Source organism: Drosophila mauritiana, chromosome 3R (assembly GCF_004382145.1).
Source record: "Drosophila mauritiana strain mau12 chromosome 3R, ASM438214v1, whole genome shotgun sequence".
NCBI classification, from domain to species: Eukaryota; Metazoa; Arthropoda; class Insecta; order Diptera; family Drosophilidae; genus Drosophila; species Drosophila mauritiana.
In genome coordinates this window covers 21,203,355-21,223,622 of record NC_046670.1, presented here as the reverse complement: position 1 = coordinate 21,223,622, position 20,268 = coordinate 21,203,355, and the positions used below count along the sequence as shown (strand labels likewise).

The window sequence follows — 20,268 nt, the reverse complement described above, 5'->3', positions numbered from 1 at the left end:
GTGCTCGGATATATCCGACTGTTCATATGTTCATATGCGAAACGAAGAACGGCAAACAAACGCCGGCTGCATGCGCACTCTCAGTGGAATCGATGTGGAATCGGGAGAGCGGGTCTCTAATACCAAGATATACCAATACCAGATACCACCACTCCAGGCGGACGAGGAGAAGGTGGAGAAATGACTAACATGGTACGGAGCCACCCCTAGTCGTTTTGGTAGCAAATTACACCGATCCCCGGCCACTTACAGGGAAATCCTCTACCAATTTCCATTTCCATTTGCACAGCCGCTTGCAGCCCCGGGTAAGCCAGGTAAGTGGAAACTCGAACGCCTCATCCGATGGCAGTCGTTCGTCAATCAGGCGATCACGATCACGATCACTCAGAGCTCCGCGCTCTCTTTCACTTCCAATTGAGCTGCGCTCCGACAGACAGACAATTAAGCGGGTATCGCAAAAATACGAAGAAATGGTGGCAGCTGAGGGTAGCGACTAGGAGATACCCATTCTTGTTCGATGAGATTCCACTTTTCCTCAGCTAAAAGAACTTAGTTTCATTTGAACATTATATCTTATATTAAAACATAATACAGTTTAATCTATAAGTTCACTGACTTGAAGTTCTAACTTCAACTTTCAAGTTTAGTGTTACAAAGTTGGGTGGGTTCAACTATATATAGAAGTATATAGTATATGATATAGTAACACAATATACCCCTACAACAATTAATAAACACGCTCTTGAGTGAGTTCAATTAATAAGCGGGGCGCTGACCCATTATGAGAGCGAAAAATCAAAGGCGGAAAATCATACGATACAATGGCTCCTCTTTCACCCTCGTTTCTTGTTCTTTCGCCAGTGTTATTTATCTAAATCTTTGGACAAGGTATCATCTTGCAACAAAGGCTGCTGGAATATTTGATCCGCAGAATGCATCCAGGTGGTGGTAGCGGGTAAAGTTAAGGACAGGAAAGTAATTAGTCACCTCACTTTTTATTCAGTAAACAACCCCTCTTGGAACTTTTACAAAGAGTACGGGCGGTATGTGGGAACCAATTGTTCTGCTCCACGTCACTAAACTTAAAATATATAGGAAAGAAGAATATGAGAACGCACCTTTGTGCAGACATCGAAATCTATATTTTGAAAAGTTGCCAAATCTTCTTGCTCTGCTGAAATAATTATAGTTTAGTACTGAGAACTGAGTACAATCCTCTCCAACATACCGCCGGATAAGCCACTGCGACTGTGGACCAGTCGTGATGCAGGTGTTGTTGAAGAGCGAACCACTTGATAACACCGCATTCTTTACCCATTCCATTCGAACTTGGCCAATTTCGTTTGCATCTTTCTTAAATACACTTAAAAACAGCACGATCAGCGGCGAATCTTTTTGAAGAGTGTACTGATTACACTTACAACTCGAGATTTTTTTTCCAAATTTTTCTTAAGTTTTACCATAATTAGAGAGCATCTTAAAGTGGCGCATCTTGAATAACCATATTCCAAAGTAAAAGCCTTAGGTTACTGAGATTAATATTAAGAATCTTGTTATGAGCTTTAAGTTTAGAACTGATTATTTATTAAGTCTTGGCTGCACAAATGGTTTGATAAGTCCCCCAAAAGAAGTATACAAATCAAACCATTATGGATTTGAAAAGTAACACATATTTAAAATAAGCGCCAAAACTAATCTCTGGTCACACTGCATGGCAGTTTGTGCGCACTAACTATCGGCAATGGTGGTGGCACCTCTAGCGGTCAGCTGTTTTGCGCGTGCTTGTTGTTGTTTCGATGCCGTTGCTTTTCGAAATCGAAAATCCAAAAGTGGATTGTTGTGGATTTGATTTCAGTTCGACTCGACTCTCCAACGCGACGGTACGCGATTCGAAACGCTCGTGCTCGTCGCCTTCCGATCGCCGCTTGAATTTCAAATCTGAACTGTTAAAACCGAGGCAAACAAACACAACACCCAGCTGAAAATACTTCAAGTGTTACAAACTTTTCGGAATAGTTTAGCGTTGGTATAAATTGCAAGTTCTAAATTCGAACCAAACAAAATCCACGGAGGAGATCGATTCCAAGTGGATTGCGCCGTCACCAATGTGTTCGTGTGCGTTCCCGGAAACATAATCCCCATTTGCCAGTAACTCACGCACGTAAAGATCTGCAGCCGTCTTAAGGTAAGTGGCCAATATCTCTCTAGAGGATTAGGGGTTAGGCGAGAACCCCCGACAGCGAGTGGTGGTCACCTGTGAAGGCGGATTTGCTGCCTCTTGCTTTCTGTTGACTTGCGCTTTTCGCTTTTCCGCCTGACATTGGCACATTCTTGTCCACGAAAATCGGTTACCTATGTACATATGTACAATATGCCAGTGGTGCAACCAAGAAATCGATTAGCAATCGCGGAAGTGACTGCACCCTACATATGAGTACTTTCAACTGGGAATCGTCTTTGGTACATAAACTAAACCAAAGTACAAGTAATCATTACCTTTTATTATTTTTTACACCAAGTAGTTACTTAGTTGTAGCTATTTTCTGGTTTTAGTAACCATGACTCATATTGCATTACATTTGTTTGCCCTCCAATATTATTAGTTCTCTATAGAACAGGAGGTTCGAACCGAAAACGTGACCGTAAATCGAACAAAAGGAGTGCGCAGTCGCAACAGCAAATGTCACCACCATTCCTGTAATTCCCACAGCTGTCCTCCTACCACGCATCCTCATCCACATCCCCCGCACCCACAACCGTGCACCCTATTCCATGTGTCCATATGTATGTGTATGTACATAATTCTATTTATAGACAGAGGCCCATGTCAACGTCGCCAGTTCACAGTTGTTGTTGTGTTTTTAAAGCAAACTCAAAGATACTTTTGTGTCCCGACCATTTTAATTGAGTGCGGAAATGAGCAAACATTTCTTGGAGCACCCCCCTCCCCCTGCCAACCAGGGACACAAGTGTCGTTCTCCCCAAACTGATTTCCCATTCGAAGCACATTTCGTTTATTTATGTGGAAAATGGGTGAAGAGCAGGAGCTGGAGGAGCAGGGATGTGGACGCCGCTCCTGCGCATGCGTGTCCATGTTTGCAGACGTGCCCAATCTATTCTGAGCACTTTAAAGCCAATTAAACGGGTTCGTCGATACCCTTTCATGTGGCCAGGGTATTTACAATTCTCTGGGGGGTGAGAAATAGGATTCCTTTTCACAGGAATCGATGGCTAGAAAAGACAAGACTGTTTATATTATAGTGCTAAAACTAAATTACATTTTTGTATTTCTCTTTAATAATACAAATTTGATAGATTTGTTGAGGTATCACTGTATCATTGCACCTAATATTCGCACAAGGGTGAACTTCTACCCTACGGGTCGCGCATATAATTCCACATAATTCGAGATCCTTTGCGGTGCGCTGGAGGAAGTCCTGTTGTTGTCCCTGTGCTGGCTGTCACTCAAGCCCCGTTCAACCCCCTTTCAACCCGACATGACCTCCCCCTCGCCGGGTGGCAGGCAATTCCCAACACGCGCCACACAGCTGACAGGATCGCAGGATCACGATCCTGATCTCCATTGTCAGCGCCGACAGCTGCCCATATGAATTGTATGGAACCTTCGACGGTGTATACAGATATGTAGCCCACAGTTTCTCGGACGGAGGCAACCCAATCTTTTTGGAGTGGCCAGCAGTTGGGCTCGAGATGCGTTAGACCAATTTGCATATAATACAAAAAGAGAAACACTGAAACGGCCGACGATTGTTCAAAGATTCGCAGTGAAAGTCAGCCAGAGTGTGTGGTTTAATTGCAGCTTTTGTTTTGATAGTCGATTAGCATAATTCCAGGTGTATTTTGCTCCTATCCGTGGCATCGTTGATGGATTTTTTATGTACATGCGCCTCTTGTTTTATTCATTTGGCCAACGCAACACGTGCTTATAAAATATTGGATCAATATATGCAATGAAAGTTCCGTTTCAGTTTCCTGTTCAAAAATATATCAAAGACGGTGATTCAAACTAAATAAACTATGAAGTACGGAATGTAGTTGTAACTATGATAAGATTTTTAAACACCAAATAAATAAATTATTTCAAGCTTAAACTTCAACCACCTAAGTAATGTGAATCATTTATGATGATAATGATACGACTATTTTTATAGTTACAAACGACTTCCCTTATTTGTAGTAACATTTAAATTCATAATCCATAATCCCATAATCTGCAACTTTTTGTCAAAAACTGTTACTTTCGTTTGATTAATGACTGCCAGTCTATTTATAACTTTTCAATCATTAAACAATCGTTTAAAACAAAGGAACTGAAAATAGATTTGCATAGCTATAGTTTTCGATGGGAAAGAGGCTCGACTTTCGGCGATTCGCTAGTTGTGGGATTGTGTGGCCAATAAATTTGTTTATATTTTTCGCATTACAACCAAACTGACGAAAATAATTATATTTACCTGGTATTTATTTTTCTGGCGACAATCAAACGGGTAATTGTGTTGGGGAACTGAGATAAGATTAAATGTGAAACGATAACACATATTTGGGAACACATACAGGCCGCCCAAAAAACAAAGGCTGGCTAACACAAAGCCCCAAATGTGACCCAGAATAAACAAAGTGAAGCGAGCAGCCTTCAAAATGGTGCTCCATGCTTTTTCATCCGCCAAGTGCAAAGTAACGACTTGCAGGTCCACACCATATGGAAAATCTGTGAACATGTGTCGTGGAAAATGAGTTATAGGGTCGTCACACAAATCCATCAACGTCTGTGTAAATGACTTTGTTAATGGCAATGGGAATGGAAATGGGATTCGGATCTGGGTCTGGGTCTGGGTCTGGATGTGGATAGCCAGCGGTTAGCATTTGCATTTTAATTGCATCTCCGAATTGTAGGAAACGAGCAGCGTTAATTGCCGTTTGGCTCCCAGTAAAAAACGCTTTTCAATTGTCGGTAGTTTTCCGGCTTTTTCGGATTTCTTTTGACTGGTCCGCATTAATTGGTTCCACTTGCTCGACGTTTAACTATCGACAGTCATTTCTTCGCCTTAAATAATCCCCCATCTCTCCGCTATATCTTTTTTAAACAATTCCAAGTCGTTGAACCCGCACTGCAACTGAAAGCACTCGACTCGGCATTTGTGGGGCACATGAAAAACTTTAAACTAAACTAAAATACGAAAAAAAAAAACAAAAAATTAAAAACAAAATCGGACAGGGATGGCAAATAACAGAGAAAGATTGAAAAACAAAACGCTACGAAAAACTTGTTTCGGTTGTGACTTTTGCGCATGCTCAGCGTTTTGCTTGCCAACGCTTTACGGTACAGTGAACTCTGGCCCCGTCACCGTTGCGTTTCCCGCTGTCGGTTAAGCGAACCAAACTCGTGTTCCTGTGACGTTAGGGCCATAAATTTTACAGCTGCAACTTCTATTGTTGCAAGTGTAATTGCTTTTCGACCAATTTTTTTTTTTTCCCCACATTTTTTTTTTTCGGCTATTCGGATGGGCCAAGTTGGACCATTTAGCCCGAGTGACTCATCACTCTGAACCCATTTGGTAGTGGCCACTGGCAGCTGCAAAATCTGCGGCCAAAACAAGTTCAACTGGTTGCCCAGCGGATGGCTTCTAAATCCGTGCAGTGGCTACAGTTAGGGAAAGGCAGCTACGTACCATAAATCGGGAATAATATGGATTGTCTATCGACTTGACATTTGATTTTCATTATCATCTTCAGAATGTGCTTAATAATATATAGATACCTATTATTATGTATATTTACATATGTCGAGGTCACCTTTGCACTTGATTGGGGTCACCATTATGTTGTCTTCTGTTTAAACTCCTATCTAAACTTATTGAACAAAGTTAGTACATTTTCGATCAGTGCACTGTTGACTTTTGTAGCCCCCGCGCTGCACAATCGCGACTCCGAATACGAACCTGAACCTGTCGCACCGTTAGCGCGTCCCTGTGCCTCCATCCTCGCGGACCCGGTTCCCGGGCTCCTGGATCACGTGAGCAGGCCGTCTTGACTGGTTGAACTTGATATTGATATCGGAAGATGGTCAAGGAACTGGCCGGAATGGCGAACGCAACTGGTTTTGGGCTCATAGGAGATCGGTTCTGGCTGAACAATGCCAATCTGGCCAACAATGTCCATTGGATTCCGATGAAATGCTCATCCACACAAAACTGAACGGGCTGCGAGTTGTGAGCTTCTTTTCTCAGCGCTTTTGGCCTCAAATTGCCTCCAGTTGTTCATGGGTTGTAACCCAGGAAAGTGTCGCAATTATTACACAATTTTCGTGGTACGCCGTCTCGTTTCGACTTTGCTTTAATTTTCCTTTGTGTCTGAGATGTTTTGGTTTTCCACCGTGGTAGAATGGCATACGAGCTGGCTTTTTTCGTTATGAAATGATGGCAATTGTTTCGCTTGCAATGTTATTTTTTGCTCTTCTCGTTTTCCTACTCTTTGTTTCGGGTTTTGTTTATACCGGGAAGTGGCACAAATATGCTATTCCAAAGGGCTCTTAAAGGAAATGGGTCACCGAGCAGAGTCAGCCAGAAAATATGGTAATGGGTTAGATAACAGAAGCGTTTCTAAACTTTGTATGCCAACTGCAAGAAAATCCATAAAGTGAGATGGGCTTGAATTGATAGAGATTCAATGAAACCAAATCATATGGGTTTACAAATTGAAATTTTCTCATAACACTTAATTGCCAACGCTTTGCTTCAGTTTCCCCCAATTATTTAAAATTTTCCTCACAAGTTTCCGCATCCAAATCAATTGATCGTAGATCATCATCTTCTCACATTTCTTAAAGTTACGCCGCGAGACAAATCAAATAAACAACCTGTGTGTTGTTTCCATTAATTACTAGCTTTTCCCTTTTTCAGCCCGATGGCCAACAGCTTGCCCTTAACTGTTTTCCCATTTTGACCATTTCCAAGCAGCATTGCGCAATGCAACAGAATGCATAACAAAGCGCATGCCAAAACAATAGGCGCATAACGAACATGATTATTAATTATTCAGCAAAGGCAACGGCAACAACGGTCATTTATTGTATTTGCTTTGGGTTTAGGGTTGGGGCTTTGGTTTTGGTTTCATTTAGTTTTAGTTTTGGTCACCGCCCGCGGCTCTTTTGGCCAAACCGGAAGCTGAACCTCGTCGCTCGCAACGGTAGAACAGTTTTCCATGACACACACAGAATGACAGGATTTTTTAAACCATTTTGGGCTGAAAATGAGCAGATCAGATACAAAATGTAAAAGGGGAAAATGGTAAAAATTCATATGGTATGAAAGAAAATGTAATTTGAAAGTGATTCATACTTCAGTATGTGCGCTATGCACTTCTTATCGCAATGTAACGCTTATCATCACCTTTAAGGGCAAAGAAACGTATCCTCTACGAGTAATCATATCAATAATTCCCCTATTTTATAGTTCCTTAGTGGACATGTGGTAAAATTATATTTGAAGCAAAACAAGCCGTTTCCACTAAAAACTTTCTAAACTTCTAATATTCCGAATGTTAAACTACTAACTAGGCCATATAATCAACTTGTACGAGTAAAATTCGTGTAAAACTAAGTAATTTATAAAATTAAGTCACTAAAAAAGAACTCAACAATTGTCAGGTGTGGGGTTCGAACCCACGCTCCCTCTCGAGAACCAGAGCTTAAATCTGGCGCCTTAGACCGCTCGGCCAACCTGACTGTGCACAATCGCCGACAAAAGAGCTATAAAAGCGAACGGGGCTGCCTGGTGCCATTTTCGTTCGGTCGTTGAATAAGTGGAAAAAGGGGTGTTTTCCCCCTCTATATATAGAACATGTATGTTGGATGTTGAGTACATGCATACCATTGTTTCATTGTTTATCTGTTTGTTTGCATAGTGATTAGGTATTTTCACTGCCGCATTCAGATGATGAGATTATCTGCTGATCCTACGTCCATTCTAATTTACACCTTCGTACAGTTATTTATAGAATGCTTTGCTGCACTCGTGAATATTTTTTTTTTGCAAATTTCGCTCTCATTTCGCCCTGTTTCGTTTCGTTTCGTTTGTTGGTATTGATCAAGCGATTACAGAACAGCAGATAGGCAAACAATGGACTTAAGTTCCACCTCCCCGCATCACAACCCCCTGATTTTTGAGGTACGTCACAGCCCGCTGATTTGCTCTATCCATTCATCCCACTTGCTTTTTAGAAAGCTCGCAGGAAAAGCTTTTGTGATGCCGCTATCAGATGCATCTCACGAATACGAATCGCTAATCCATCTCGGATTTTGTTTTCCTGCTCCCCCCTAATCGCTTTGTTTACCAGAATTCGTCAAGGAGCTTTGAAGCTTGCTCTTAACCTAACCCCAACCCATGTAGCCCATAAAACCCCTTGTTGAATGCCCCAGTCAAGCAGCTGTTGCGTGTGAATAACTCAATTTGCCAATTGGAGTGCAACATAGCCACGAGCATGGAAAGTATATTCACTTATGCATACATTCTATATGTACGACAATTATTCATAAATACGTCTGCGGTCAGCAAAGTTTCGCTTGATTCTTGCAGTATAGCACTGGGAATCTCAACTTATATATTGTTTTTGTTTCATCACTTTGAATTAGTAAAAAAATATTGCAAAATATTAGAAATTTACAATCATATCTCAAGATCTACGCGCTTGACCCCTGCTGTATGTATGTATGTATGTGCAGTTAAATCCGGAAGTTGTTATTCACGCCGCTGCATTGCCGCGAGGCGACTTCCTGGTGCAACATGGATCGGCTGCCATGACTCCGTCGTCGCACTTGAGGCAAGTGCCACGGGTGCCATTGTTTGGTCCCGCTCCCGAATTGGGGCACAAACAAATAAAACCTTTTCGAGTGCGGGGTATAAAATGCGCCTGGCACACAGCTGGAATTATTACTGTGCCACCCACTCCGTCGTCCGTCGTCATCGGTAATTGCGGATTCGGCGCAGTTGGCAGCTAACGAAGCCGAATGCCGTAAACGATACGATATGCTGGAGAGGCACGATGAGCAGCCACCCCGTGTTTCCATGCGGGGCATCCTGCCCAGAATCCGGCAATCGGCAGTGCATGTCGCGCGTTTGCTGCAGTCGTCACGCCACGTGTGTCCCCGTGTCTCGCCCTCTTATAATTCTCAATCGGTTTTTCTTTTTTTTTTTTGTTGTTTTTCGGGGCGGTTGCCCGAATCGTAGAACTCGGTTACTGGGTGAAAACTGCACGGCAACAGCAGCAGCTGTAGCAACATCATCATCATCATCCTAGCAAAGGCAGCAACAATAACAGTTGCATTTGATGTCAAAAGTTCAGCATCATCGCAAGCGATTTCCCAGTTATATATACAGCATATATCTCGACACGCGTCTGCTTTCGATCCGCCATTGTGTTTACCTCTTAATGTAGGTCAGAAAATGGCATAAATTGTGCAATGGCCGCAAACTAATCGAGAAAACTCAATTAAAAGTGAAATTCTGCATCTCATGGGATAATCCAGCGAATGGGCCAAAGTTTGCCAGCGAGTGGAAAGTGTTTAATCGATAGTGAAAAGCGGCAAAGTGAAAATCAATTGTCACTGCCTGCCTGTGCAGCATTTGTGGTAGTCAACAAATCAGCTAACTACTTACATACTTACCAGTGTTCAGTATTCACTCGCATCCCAAACGGTTTCGCAAACAGTCAACCCCCGTGGTGACTCACCCAGCACCCTTAAACGCACTCCCTTATCCCCTTTTTTGAGTGCCAAAGACTTCGCCCCAGTGCATTGCACTGCAATTAACCTATTGAGGAGTTTGGCCTGCAGTTTGGGGACCCCGAAATGGATTTCTATGCCAATAGCAATCCGGTGCACTCGGCCAGCACGGGTGAGTTCAATTAACTTGGCTTAATTGCCAAGACAATCTTATCGCCAGACATTATTTCGATTAAGTGCTGGCAATGACTTTTTTTAAGCCTATTCTTTTGTGATCTAGAATAAGTGTTGATTGGGTATCGTAATAATTAAAACATTCGTGCGAGAGCGTAATTAAAATGCATTTACTTTGTGCTACTGATTGGTAATTTAATTGATTCGAATATTGAATTTATTTGAGGAAGTGCAACTTTATAACAGCTAGTTCTTCATTTGTACTGCTCATTCTTATGAAATGCACTAACAGTTTAGTGACTTTAGTGGTTACTATGCAACTTGTGATTAATTCTAGAATAGACAATGACGAATGCGCCTGCCCAAAAGTAATGAAAACAAACAGGCACGTTTTCCAAAAGCAGAGAAAATTACAATAATAAAAAGCTGACACGCAACAAGGTTTTCCTTCTTTTTTTTTTCGTCGACGGAAGAGGGCGAGTAAACATGATGATATCACACCCAACAGCACCCACTCCGTCCAATTTTCGCAAGTAAACATTGTCTACTCTCTATTCCTTTCAAGAAAATCACGCAGAGGCGTCTGCTTTGCGGGCTTAGCTCCTGGCTAATTGCTATTCGGACCTGGTTTTGTATGTAGGTTTGGGTTTGGGTTAGGGTTTTGGTTTAGCGGGTCGTGGGTTCATTGCATGTGCTCGGATTACGTATACGCACGGTGGGCCCTGGCCAAAACCAAATAAGCCGGTTAGCTGCAGCAGGTGTCGTCACCCGCCCATTTGGGTGGCTCTTTCAGGCTGCACTTCATCATTTAGGGAGCACAAAAGGTTCGTTTGGTCTGTCCGGCTTCACATTTCATAAGCTTCTTGAACATGACTTGGCTGTTTCTCCACTTCTTCCAGTGCCCCTCCAGCTCATCATCTGCTATTTGGAGGCCTCCATCCGCTGTGTGTTCTTGATTTTTTTCCACACCTTCGCTCGCTTCTGGCCATGTCCATTGTCAATGTCGCCTTGAAGCATTTCCTCCGCCGCCAAGTCATTTGCTGCTTCCACACTTGGTTGCCTGCTCTTCACTCAGAGAAAATCTTGTCCAAAGACAATCGGAAATTAAAGATTTATGATGTATGGTACATAAATGTACCTGTACCATGCTGTACTTATTGTAATAAACTATTGCTGTTTACGTTCCTTAATGAATTTGACTATATTTTGATTAAATATAATGTGGCAAGTAATACAATGTAGAATCCGGAAAGTGCACTTCGCATAGTGCCGCCTTGGGTGGAGAAAAGAATGAGAATCTCGGGGAACTTGGAGCCTGGATTTCCATGCCTGGTCGTCGCCAAGAATGCAGCCGGGCCAGTTCTTCTGCCCCCCATAAACGGCCATCAAATGCTGGCTTCTCTGTTTTCAGACCTCCATCACTTGGTTCCTAGGCAACTTCTCGCTTGTTTTTTTTTTTATTTCATCTTTTGCATGCACTGTGTGTGCTTGTTTTTTGCGCAATTTGTAATTTATGCCGCCATCTCATGCTGGGGCAGCAGTTTCGAGTGGCCCAGCCCATATGGAAAGGCAGAGAGGACTGAAGAGCACTGACTGGAGGAAGGCCCAGGAGGAGAAGAAGGCGACAACGTGGCCGTGATTGTGGCTGTCTTGCATATGGAACAGTGTGTGGAACATGGCCCCAACTCCATCGCCTTGCCAATCATTATTTTTTGCTCTGTGCATAATCAAGATTATGTTAAATTGTCTGAGTAATTGTTGTTAATTTGCCTGGGCGCATTATAAAGCGATTTCAACCATATGTCTGGGGTTAAGCTCCGCTTTCTTTCTTTATGGCCACAAACTGGGCTAATTATGATGGATACATTGCAGCCCATAAATTGTTTACAACACTTCGCTATCAGCACGAGATTGAAGTTTCATTTAATATCCAACCTAATGCTGCTTAAGCCAAATAGTTGGGGCAAAAACTGACCCAACATGACTCACTTCATATGGAACACACAAAACTTGTAGGTCGATAAGACTTCACTAAGTTGTTAATGCAATGTGTTTGTCGTGACATAATTTAAATGCAAAAGTTTGGAACTAAAAGGTAACATGAGTCAGCATATAATAGATAGGGAATAGTACTATCTGTTATACATATGAAGTTTGATGGTTATTTGCACTTAAGAACTTTTTAAACAAACGAATTCATGAGCCAATGGCTCATCAGAAATAACAGTAAAGTTAAATGTTACAACTGTATTGTAAATGAGAAATTATTTTCCTAACAAAACCAATAATTGCACATCTGTTTTACATACATTTGTCTACGTTAAACGTTTCCTAAGTGATCTATTGGAGAAACTCCCACACACAAAAACTAGTATCTCAGCATCTTTAGAATCTCTCTCCCCCTCCCCCTCCCTCTCTCGCTCACTCTCTCTCTCTCTGATTCTCTGTTTTGTTCTCATCTGTCAAAGCAGAGTCGTCCCACCGACCAAACTGACTCATTTCGCAAAACAAACATAGTGGCTTAACAATCATTTAATAATTTAGCACTTTGCGGCAAATTTATCTTGATGAATGCGGGAGAATGAACTGAGAAAGCTATTGTTTCCCCTACAAAATTCGAGAGCATTTTGTCGCCACAATATGTAGGTATGTACATACATACATACATATGTACATTGTTACATGGAAAGAGATCGGGGAAAGAGGGAAAAGGCACCATTAACCTAGCGAGCGTTGAATAAATTGATTTCACCTTGACGCTCTCGTCAAAACAATAATTCCAACGTCACTGTCTCGCTTACCGAAATCAGATATCGGTCGGGAAAGGTATATGCAGATATATGCATATATAGAGCTATAGCTCCACAGCTACACGACTGTAAATGGGAACTTGCGGTTTTCTTATACGTTCGTATATATGTATGTTTATAAGTGATGCTAGTTGTTTGGCAAATCGCATAACAAGGTTATACACCTGAGATCAGTTGGATATATGCAGCTATTCAAAGGTAAATAAAAGAAACTTTTAGAAGTGAGAACTCATGAGAAGTGATATTTAGATGAAGAGAAGGGAGTGCTAAGTGAGCATCATCTAGTTTGCGTTTGCAGGCGCATTTAATCTACTATTACCTCTAAACTGCCAGGCAGTTACTATTATTTTGACCGCGTTTGTGGCCGGGGGGCTTATCAACGGGTCTACTCACACAACGCCCATGAGTCAGAAGGCAGAAGGCAGTGCATGACCAAGAAAGGTAAGCAGCGAATAGACATAAACGAAAGGCGAAATGAGCGGAGGCAGACGAAAAACAGAAACTGCCACAGCGACAGCAGCAGTTAAAGAACAATGGTATCCATATGTCAGGGAGGCGAAGGTACTGCCTAAGCCAGTACCAGTTCCTCAGTTCTCTCAGTTCTCAGTGCTCAAAAGAGAGATTGAGAGAGCCGAAGAGAGGAAGGCAGACAGTTAAAATGACCATAAAACACCGGCACCGGTAGTAGCCCTAATGACTCGCCGAGAGTCAACACACACAAATCTCTCCAGCCAGCCGATCGCTTCACTCCACTCTACACCACACCACTCACTTGTCTTTCCACACTCGACCAGTGCGGAGCGTTGGTTGTACCTGGCCGGAATCCCAGTTCCTCGGTTCTCTCTGTGTTGGCACTGCGAGGTAGATAAGATTTTTCGCATTGATATTGTCCCGCGCCATACGCTTGTACCTGACATAATAAATGTAAAAAGCTAAACCTTTGAAATTGCCCATTTGCTTGATTCGGTATAGTATATAGTGTTTTTTTCTGTTCCCCCTTTGCAGTGCGCAAAATGTTGGAGGACACCCAGCTGGTGTGGGTGCGAGATGCCGCCGAGGGCTATATACAGGGCCGGATCACCGAGATCGGCGCCAAGGAGTTCGAGGTTACGCCCACAGATCGCAAGTATCCGAAGCGCACGTGTCACTTCGATGATATCCACTCCTCGTGCGATGGACCCCAGGATCACGATGACAACTGTAAGTATCCATAAGTTGGCGAAATATTAGGTGACCGATTTGGAGTCTTATCTAGCACGTATTATTATATAATTTGGGCAGGAAAGTTAAAGAACGAACAAAATCTACTGCACTTCATCGCAAAAGAACTTTCCAATTCCACTTGGAATTGGAATTAACTACGTTGCTTTATTCCCTATAAAAAAAAAACATTTACCACGAAGAATCATTTACGTGAGTCTAGAAAGCGAAACCACATAAAGAGTTATGTAGGGTAAAGATAAAGATTTCGAACGTCAGTGATCTTAAATTAATATCAGGGCTATGAGGCACATTCTTAACTGCAACGGGTAGCGATCTTATCTACCAACCCGATAAGATGGCTTTCACATTAAAGATACCACCTATTTAGAGCGAAATTTTTCAGTGAATTAGCTTCAAATTGAGTGAAAGAAACTCAGGGTAATGGCATGGGACAGATCTGGCGAAATGCTGTATATATTTCTTAACCCTAGAGTGGGGTAATCGTTAGCTACGCTTGCTTACCTGACCTCCGAACCCTGCAGACAGGCGGGTGAAAGTGGTCGGGGGGTTCGGGCCATAAAACCCGTACAATTTCCAGCGTTTTACTAACCCAAATGATTTTATGTTGCAGGCGAACTCATGCTGCTCAACGAGGCCACATTTCTGGACAATTTGAAAACGCGTTACTATAAAGACAAGATCTACGTGAGTATCCGAAATTGGAACCAACGAAAATGGAACCATGTTAAGAACTTGAATTGCAGACATATGTGGCCAACATACTAATCGCCGTGAATCCGTATCGTGAGATCAAGGAGCTCTACGCACCCGATACCATCAAGAAGTACAATGGTCGTTCCCTGGGTGAACTGCCTCCTCATGTCTTTGCTATTGGTAACTAGAATTGATATTAGTATATTATAGAAGATAGTAACCGATTCCCTTACCGACCCACAGCGGATAAAGCCATACGCGATATGCGGGTATACAAGTTGTCCCAGTCGATCATCGTGTCCGGAGAGTCGGGCGCCGGCAAGACGGAGTCCACCAAATACCTGCTCAAATACCTGTGCTATTCGCACGACAGTGCCGGTCCCATAGAGACCAAGATATTGGACGGTAAGTGCTTCATATTTGTGGATGCTTGAGAAACAGCTCCTAATGATTGCACTTCCGCAGCCAATCCCGTGCTGGAGGCCTTTGGCAATGCCAAGACAACCAGAAACAACAACTCCTCGCGATTTGGAAAGTTCATAGAGGTGCACTACGATGCCAAGTGCCAGGTGGTCGGTGGATACATATCGCACTACTTGCTGGAGAAGAGTCGCATCTGCACGCAGAGCGCCGAGGAGCGAAACTATCATGTTTTCTACATGCTCCTCGCCGGAGCTCCGCAGCAGCTGCGCGATAAGTTGAGCTTGGGCAAGCCAGATGATTACAGGGTAGGTCTTTCCCATCAATCGTTCTGAAACGTTCTCTTTTCATGGCTTAAACTTTCTTTGGCAGTATCTCTCTGGCTGCACACAGTATTTTGCCAACGCCAAGACGGAGCAGCTAATACCGGGCTCACAAAAGTCGAAGAATCACCAGCAGAAGGGTCCGCTTAAGGATCCGATTATCGATGATTACCAGCACTTCCACAACCTGGACAAGGCCTTAGGTCGTCTGGGACTCTCGGATACGGAGAAGCTGGGCATCTATTCGCTGGTGGCAGCTGTGCTCCACCTGGGCAACATTGCTTTCGAGGAGATACCCGATGATGTGCGCGGTGGCTGCCAGGTGTCGGAGGCTTCGGAGCAGTCGCTGACTATCACCAGCGGCCTGCTGGGTGTGGATCAAACGGAGCTGCGCACTGCCCTGGTGTCCCGAGTGATGCAGAGCAAGGGAGGCGGCTTCAAGGGCACGGTTATCATGTAAGGATCATCGAAGTTGAAGGGATCTTTTGTCATCATTTAATGACTCACAAAACCATCATTCTCGCAGGGTTCCTCTAAAGATCTACGAGGCAAGCAATGCTCGGGATGCATTGGCCAAGGCCATCTACAGTCGACTATTCGATCGCATTGTGGGCCTGATCAACCAGAGCATTCCCTTCCAGGCTTCAAACTTTTACATCGGCGTGCTCGATATTGCTGGATTTGAGTACTTCACGGTGAACTCCTTCGAGCAGTTTTGCATCAACTACTGCAATGAGAAGCTGCAGAAGTTCTTCAACGATAATATACTGAAAAACGAGCAGGAGTTGTACAAACGCGAAGGCCTCAATGTGCCCGAGATCACTTTCACGGATAACCAGGACATCATCGAGCTGATCGAGGCCAAGTCGAATGGCATCTTTACGCTGCTCGACGAGGAGTCCAAGCTGCCGAAGCCCTCGTACTCGCACTTCACCGCCGAGGTGCACAAGTCCTGGGCGAATCACTATCGCCTGGGTCTGCCGAGATCCTCGCGACTGAAGGCCCACCGCACCCTGCGCGATGAGGAGGGCTTCCTGGTGCGTCACTTTGCCGGAGCTGTGTGCTACAACACGGAGCAGTTCATTGAGAAGAACAACGACGCCCTGCATGCTTCGCTGGAGGGTTTGGTCCAGGAGTGCGATAATCCCCTGCTGCAGACTCTCTTCCCCTCGGGAAGTAGTACTTCGGTTCGTGGAAAGCTGAACTTTATATCCGTGGGATCCAAGTTCAAGACTCAGCTGGGCGAGCTAATGGAGAAACTGGAGCAGAATGTAAGCAACACAATGGACTTTTAACCAAAACCGAAATTTAATTAATGTTACCTTTCAGGGAACCAACTTCATACGCTGCATCAAGCCCAACAGCAAGATGATCGACCGACAGTTTGAGGGCAGCCTGGCGCTGGCCCAACTGAAGTGTTCGGGCACAATTTCGGTGCTGGAACTCATGGAGCACGGTTATCCATCTCGTGTTCTCTTTGCCGATCTCTACAGCATGTACAAATCGGTGTTGCCGCCGGAACTCGTTTCACTGCCGGCTCGTACCTTCTGCGAAGCCATGTTCCAGTCCCTCAATCTGAGCGCCAAGGACTTCAAGTTCGGCATCACCAAGGTCTTCTTCCGGCCTGGTAAATTCGTGGAGTTCGACCGCATCATGCGCTCTGATCCGGAGAATATGCTGGCCATAGTGGCCAAGGTCAAGAAGTGGCTGATTCGATCGCGTTGGGTCAAGTCCGCTCTGGGAGCCCTCTGCGTGATCAAGCGTAAGTAGTCCCCTAAACTTCTATATATGACCTTTTGTGTAATGTTCATTACTTCTCTTCCCTAGTGCGCAATCGAATCATCTACCGCAACAAGTGTGTTCTAATAGCTCAGCGTATTGCACGTGGTTTCCTGGCCCGGAAGCAGCATCGTCCACGCTACCAGGGTATTGGCAAGATCAACAAGATCCGGATTAACACCCTCAAGACAATCGAAATCGCAAGTGGACTGAAGATGGGTCGTGAAGAGATTATTAGTGGGGTAAACGATATCTACAGGCAGATCGATGATGCCATCAAGAAAATCAAGGTAAGTTATAATAAATTCCAGTTCTAGTCCCTTACTGAATACTTAATCCAAAACAGATGAATCCACGCATTACTCAACGGGAAATGGACTCGATGTACACCGTGGTCATGGCCAACATGAACAAGCTAACAGTTGATCTGAACACCAAGCTTAAGGAGCAGCAACAGGCCGAGGAGCAGGAGCGTCTGCGCAAAATCCAAGAGGCCCTGGAGGCCGAACGGGCCGCCAAGGAGGCGGAGGAGCAGCGCCAGCGCGAGGAAATCGAAAACAAGCGACTGTGCGTATTAGTTTTAATAAGATATGAGTTGTTAACTAACTTCAAATCCAAAATCCACAGCAAAGCGGAGATGGAAACTCGACGAAAGGCAGCGGAAGCTCAGCGCCTCCGTCAAGAGGAGGAGGATAGGCGTGCCGCCTTGGCGTTGCAGGAGCAGTTGGAGAAGGAGGCCAAGGATGATGCCAAATACCGGCAGCAGCTCGAACAGGAACGTCGCGATCACGAGTTGGCCCTGCGTTTGGCCAACGAGTCCAATGGCCAGGTGGAGGATAGTCCACCAGTTATACGCAAGTATGTGATATAGTCAAAACCTAGTACAAGTTCCAGGGCCAGAAATAATTGGGTAATGTTTTTATTATGATTTTTAAATGGGTTTCGTCCGAATATTGATACAGTAATTGGGATGTAAAAATAATGCAATAATAATTCTGTTTACATATTAGGAAATTATCAGATTTGGCCTGTTAGGTTGTCCATTTATATTGTATATATTATATATATTAATTATTTTTTAAAACTCACCAACTTTTTCCTTTTCCCCCACACGGAATCCACTTCACACTTTCCACAACCAAACACCACCACCCAACACCCACTCCAACCCAACGAACACAACACAGTGGTGTCAATGACGCGTCTCCCATGGGTTCCAACAAATTGATCAGGTATAGCACGCTTTATGAATTACCTATGTCTACCACTCTTGTAAATTTTGTCAATCTTTTCTTGCTTTCCCAAAAACACTAATTGGATATTGAATGAATTGATAAAAAAAAACGAATCAACAAACAATTCTTTACTACTTTAACTTCTTTACTTTCTGTATATTTTTGAACAAGTTTTTCACAAGTTGTGTCAAACATTGCTTCGCGGTACTTGAATAAGTGAGTTGGTGCTGGTTTTGAAAACATTTCATACTAACTAAATTACTAACACCTAAAGTAATAAGCTCGTGCCCACTAATCGAAATCATCTGTAGCCTATACTACTAATAGCAAACTCCCATTGGCTTTTAGTTGTTGCCTTTCGGTTCTCCTACTTATATCCTGTCACTATGAACATTTGATGCCATCAATGACTCACTTTGTTTGCTTGCGCTGAATATATACATTTCATTGTAAAAAGTATTTAATTGAAAATGATGCTAATTGCTCTTGCGATTCCTGTGCCAGATCGGAAAATGTTCGGGCCCAACAACAGGCCCTGGGCAAGCAGAAGTACGACTTGTCCAAGTGGAAGTACTCGGAGCTGCGTGATGCTATCAACACGTCCTGTGATATTGAGCTGCTGGAGGTGAGTCGTCAAGAGGAATTGCTCACCTAACACTTGGATTAATCCTGTGATTTTGCAGGCCTGCCGTCAGGAGTTCCATCGCCGCTTGAAGGTGTACCACGCCTGGAAGGCAAAGAACCGCAAGCGCACCACCATGGATGAAAACGAGCGTGCGCCACGCAGCGTTATGGAAGCTGGTAAGTAAATAGCACTGAAGTCTATATTTTATAATGCTATCAACCATATCCATTGCAGCCTTCAAGCAGCCGCCTTTGGTTCAGCCAATCCAGGAGATTGTGACCGCCCAGCATCGCTACTTCCGGATCCCCTTCATGCGAGCCAATGCGCCGGACAACAGTGAGTGTACCACGCGACTATACAATTAAGAAATATTCAAATGATATATCCCCTGCAGCCAAGCGCGGTCTGTGGTATGCCCACTTTGATGGCCAGTGGATCGCTCGCCAAATGGAACTGCATGCGGACAAGCCGCCAATTCTACTGGTGGCCGGTACGGACGACATGCAGATGTGCGAACTGAGCCTGGAGGAGACGGGTCTGACGCGTAAGCGTGGCGCTGAGATCCTGGAGCACGAGTTCAACCGCGAATGGGAGCGCAACGGGGGCAAGGCCTATAAGAATTTGGGTGCCGCCAAGCCGAATGGGCCGGCTGCTGCTATGCAGAAACAACAGTAGACCCTCAATACGACAAACCGGCACTGCATTGATCAAATACGTTGCCGTTTCGATGGTCAATAGGTCAAAATTGGTAACTAACGAAACTCGAAAATAAGTTTTTGTCAGTCAAATTTTACGGAAAGCGACCACGTCCATAAACATTTTTAGTAAATATAACTATTTGATTAGAAATGTGTAACCTTTAATTTGGATTCCGAGATCCCATTTGCCCAATCATTTTGTGCGCGCCCGGACTGTTTTTGGGGGCCTTATACACTTAGCTATACAAATATATATCTCTAATTAAGTGAATCTTATGATGTAAAAGGAAACGGCAAGTTGTATTTAGTATTTAACTAATTACTATTTAAATTGTGTATTTAGTTCACTGCGATGTATTTACATAATTGAATATATATATATTTTACAGTATTTTAAAAATAAATATTTGAAGTGAATAAATTCAATCAAAATCAAATATTAAATATATGAGAACTTAACCGTAACTCAAAATTAACTCTGAGCTCAGTGTGAACGAGTCGATTTATTTAGCTTTCATCAATTGCTTAAAGTCTCGGTGTGTACAAGC

General features: G+C 43.6%; 1 protein-coding gene, 1 long non-coding RNA gene and 1 other non-coding gene across 6 annotated transcripts; 1 reads left to right on the top strand and 2 right to left on the bottom strand.

The window, feature by feature from the left end:
• Window positions 1–688: 688 nt before the first annotated feature.
• On the bottom strand, window positions 689–1,511 carry LOC117145045. The gene is made up of 3 exons (XR_004459681.1): window positions 1,422–1,511; window positions 1,229–1,363; window positions 689–1,171 (listed from the first exon to the last, which is right to left on the bottom strand). It is a non-coding gene; the product is annotated as an uncharacterized LOC117145045 (long non-coding RNA).
• Window positions 1,512–1,853: 342 nt separating this feature from the next.
• Window positions 1,854–20,012, top strand: LOC117142850 (myosin heavy chain 95F). 4 transcript variants are annotated; one of them, XM_033307087.1, is made up of 18 exons: window positions 1,854–2,185; window positions 13,729–13,923; window positions 14,558–14,631; window positions 14,691–14,820; window positions 14,884–15,045; window positions 15,106–15,368; window positions 15,433–15,839; window positions 15,910–16,654; window positions 16,713–17,145; window positions 17,211–17,452; window positions 17,509–17,729; window positions 17,790–18,020; window positions 18,350–18,394; window positions 18,569–18,613; window positions 18,902–19,022; window positions 19,081–19,198; window positions 19,257–19,358; window positions 19,417–20,012. In XM_033307087.1, exons 2-18 carry the CDS (start codon window positions 13,737–13,739, stop codon window positions 19,695–19,697), a joined length of 3,807 nt encoding a protein of 1,268 aa, XP_033162978.1. In that variant the 5' UTR covers window positions 1,854–2,185; window positions 13,729–13,736; the 3' UTR covers window positions 19,698–20,012. The 4 variants fall into 4 exon arrangements, with proteins under 4 accessions (XP_033162978.1, XP_033162979.1, XP_033162977.1 ...); XM_033307088.1 differs by lacking the exon at window positions 1,854–2,185 and adding an exon at window positions 13,480–13,584; XM_033307086.1 differs by lacking the exons at window positions 1,854–2,185; window positions 18,569–18,613.
• Window positions 7,661–7,744, bottom strand: Trnal-uaa. The gene has a single exon. It is a non-coding gene; the product is annotated as a tRNA-Leu (tRNA).
• Window positions 20,013–20,268: the final 256 nt, after the last annotated feature.

Coding starts and splice junctions, on each gene's coding strand:
- LOC117142850 (XM_033307087.1), top strand. CDS start 13,737: ATGTTGGAGGACACCCAGCTGGTGTGGGTGCGAGATGCCGCCGAGGGC. Junction 17,730..17,789: donor GAAATCGAAAACAAGCGACT/GTGCGTATTAGT, acceptor CAAAATCCACAG/CAAAGCGGAGATGGAAACTC. Junction 19,023..19,080: donor GTGATATTGAGCTGCTGGAG/GTGAGTCGTCAA, acceptor GTGATTTTGCAG/GCCTGCCGTCAGGAGTTCCA.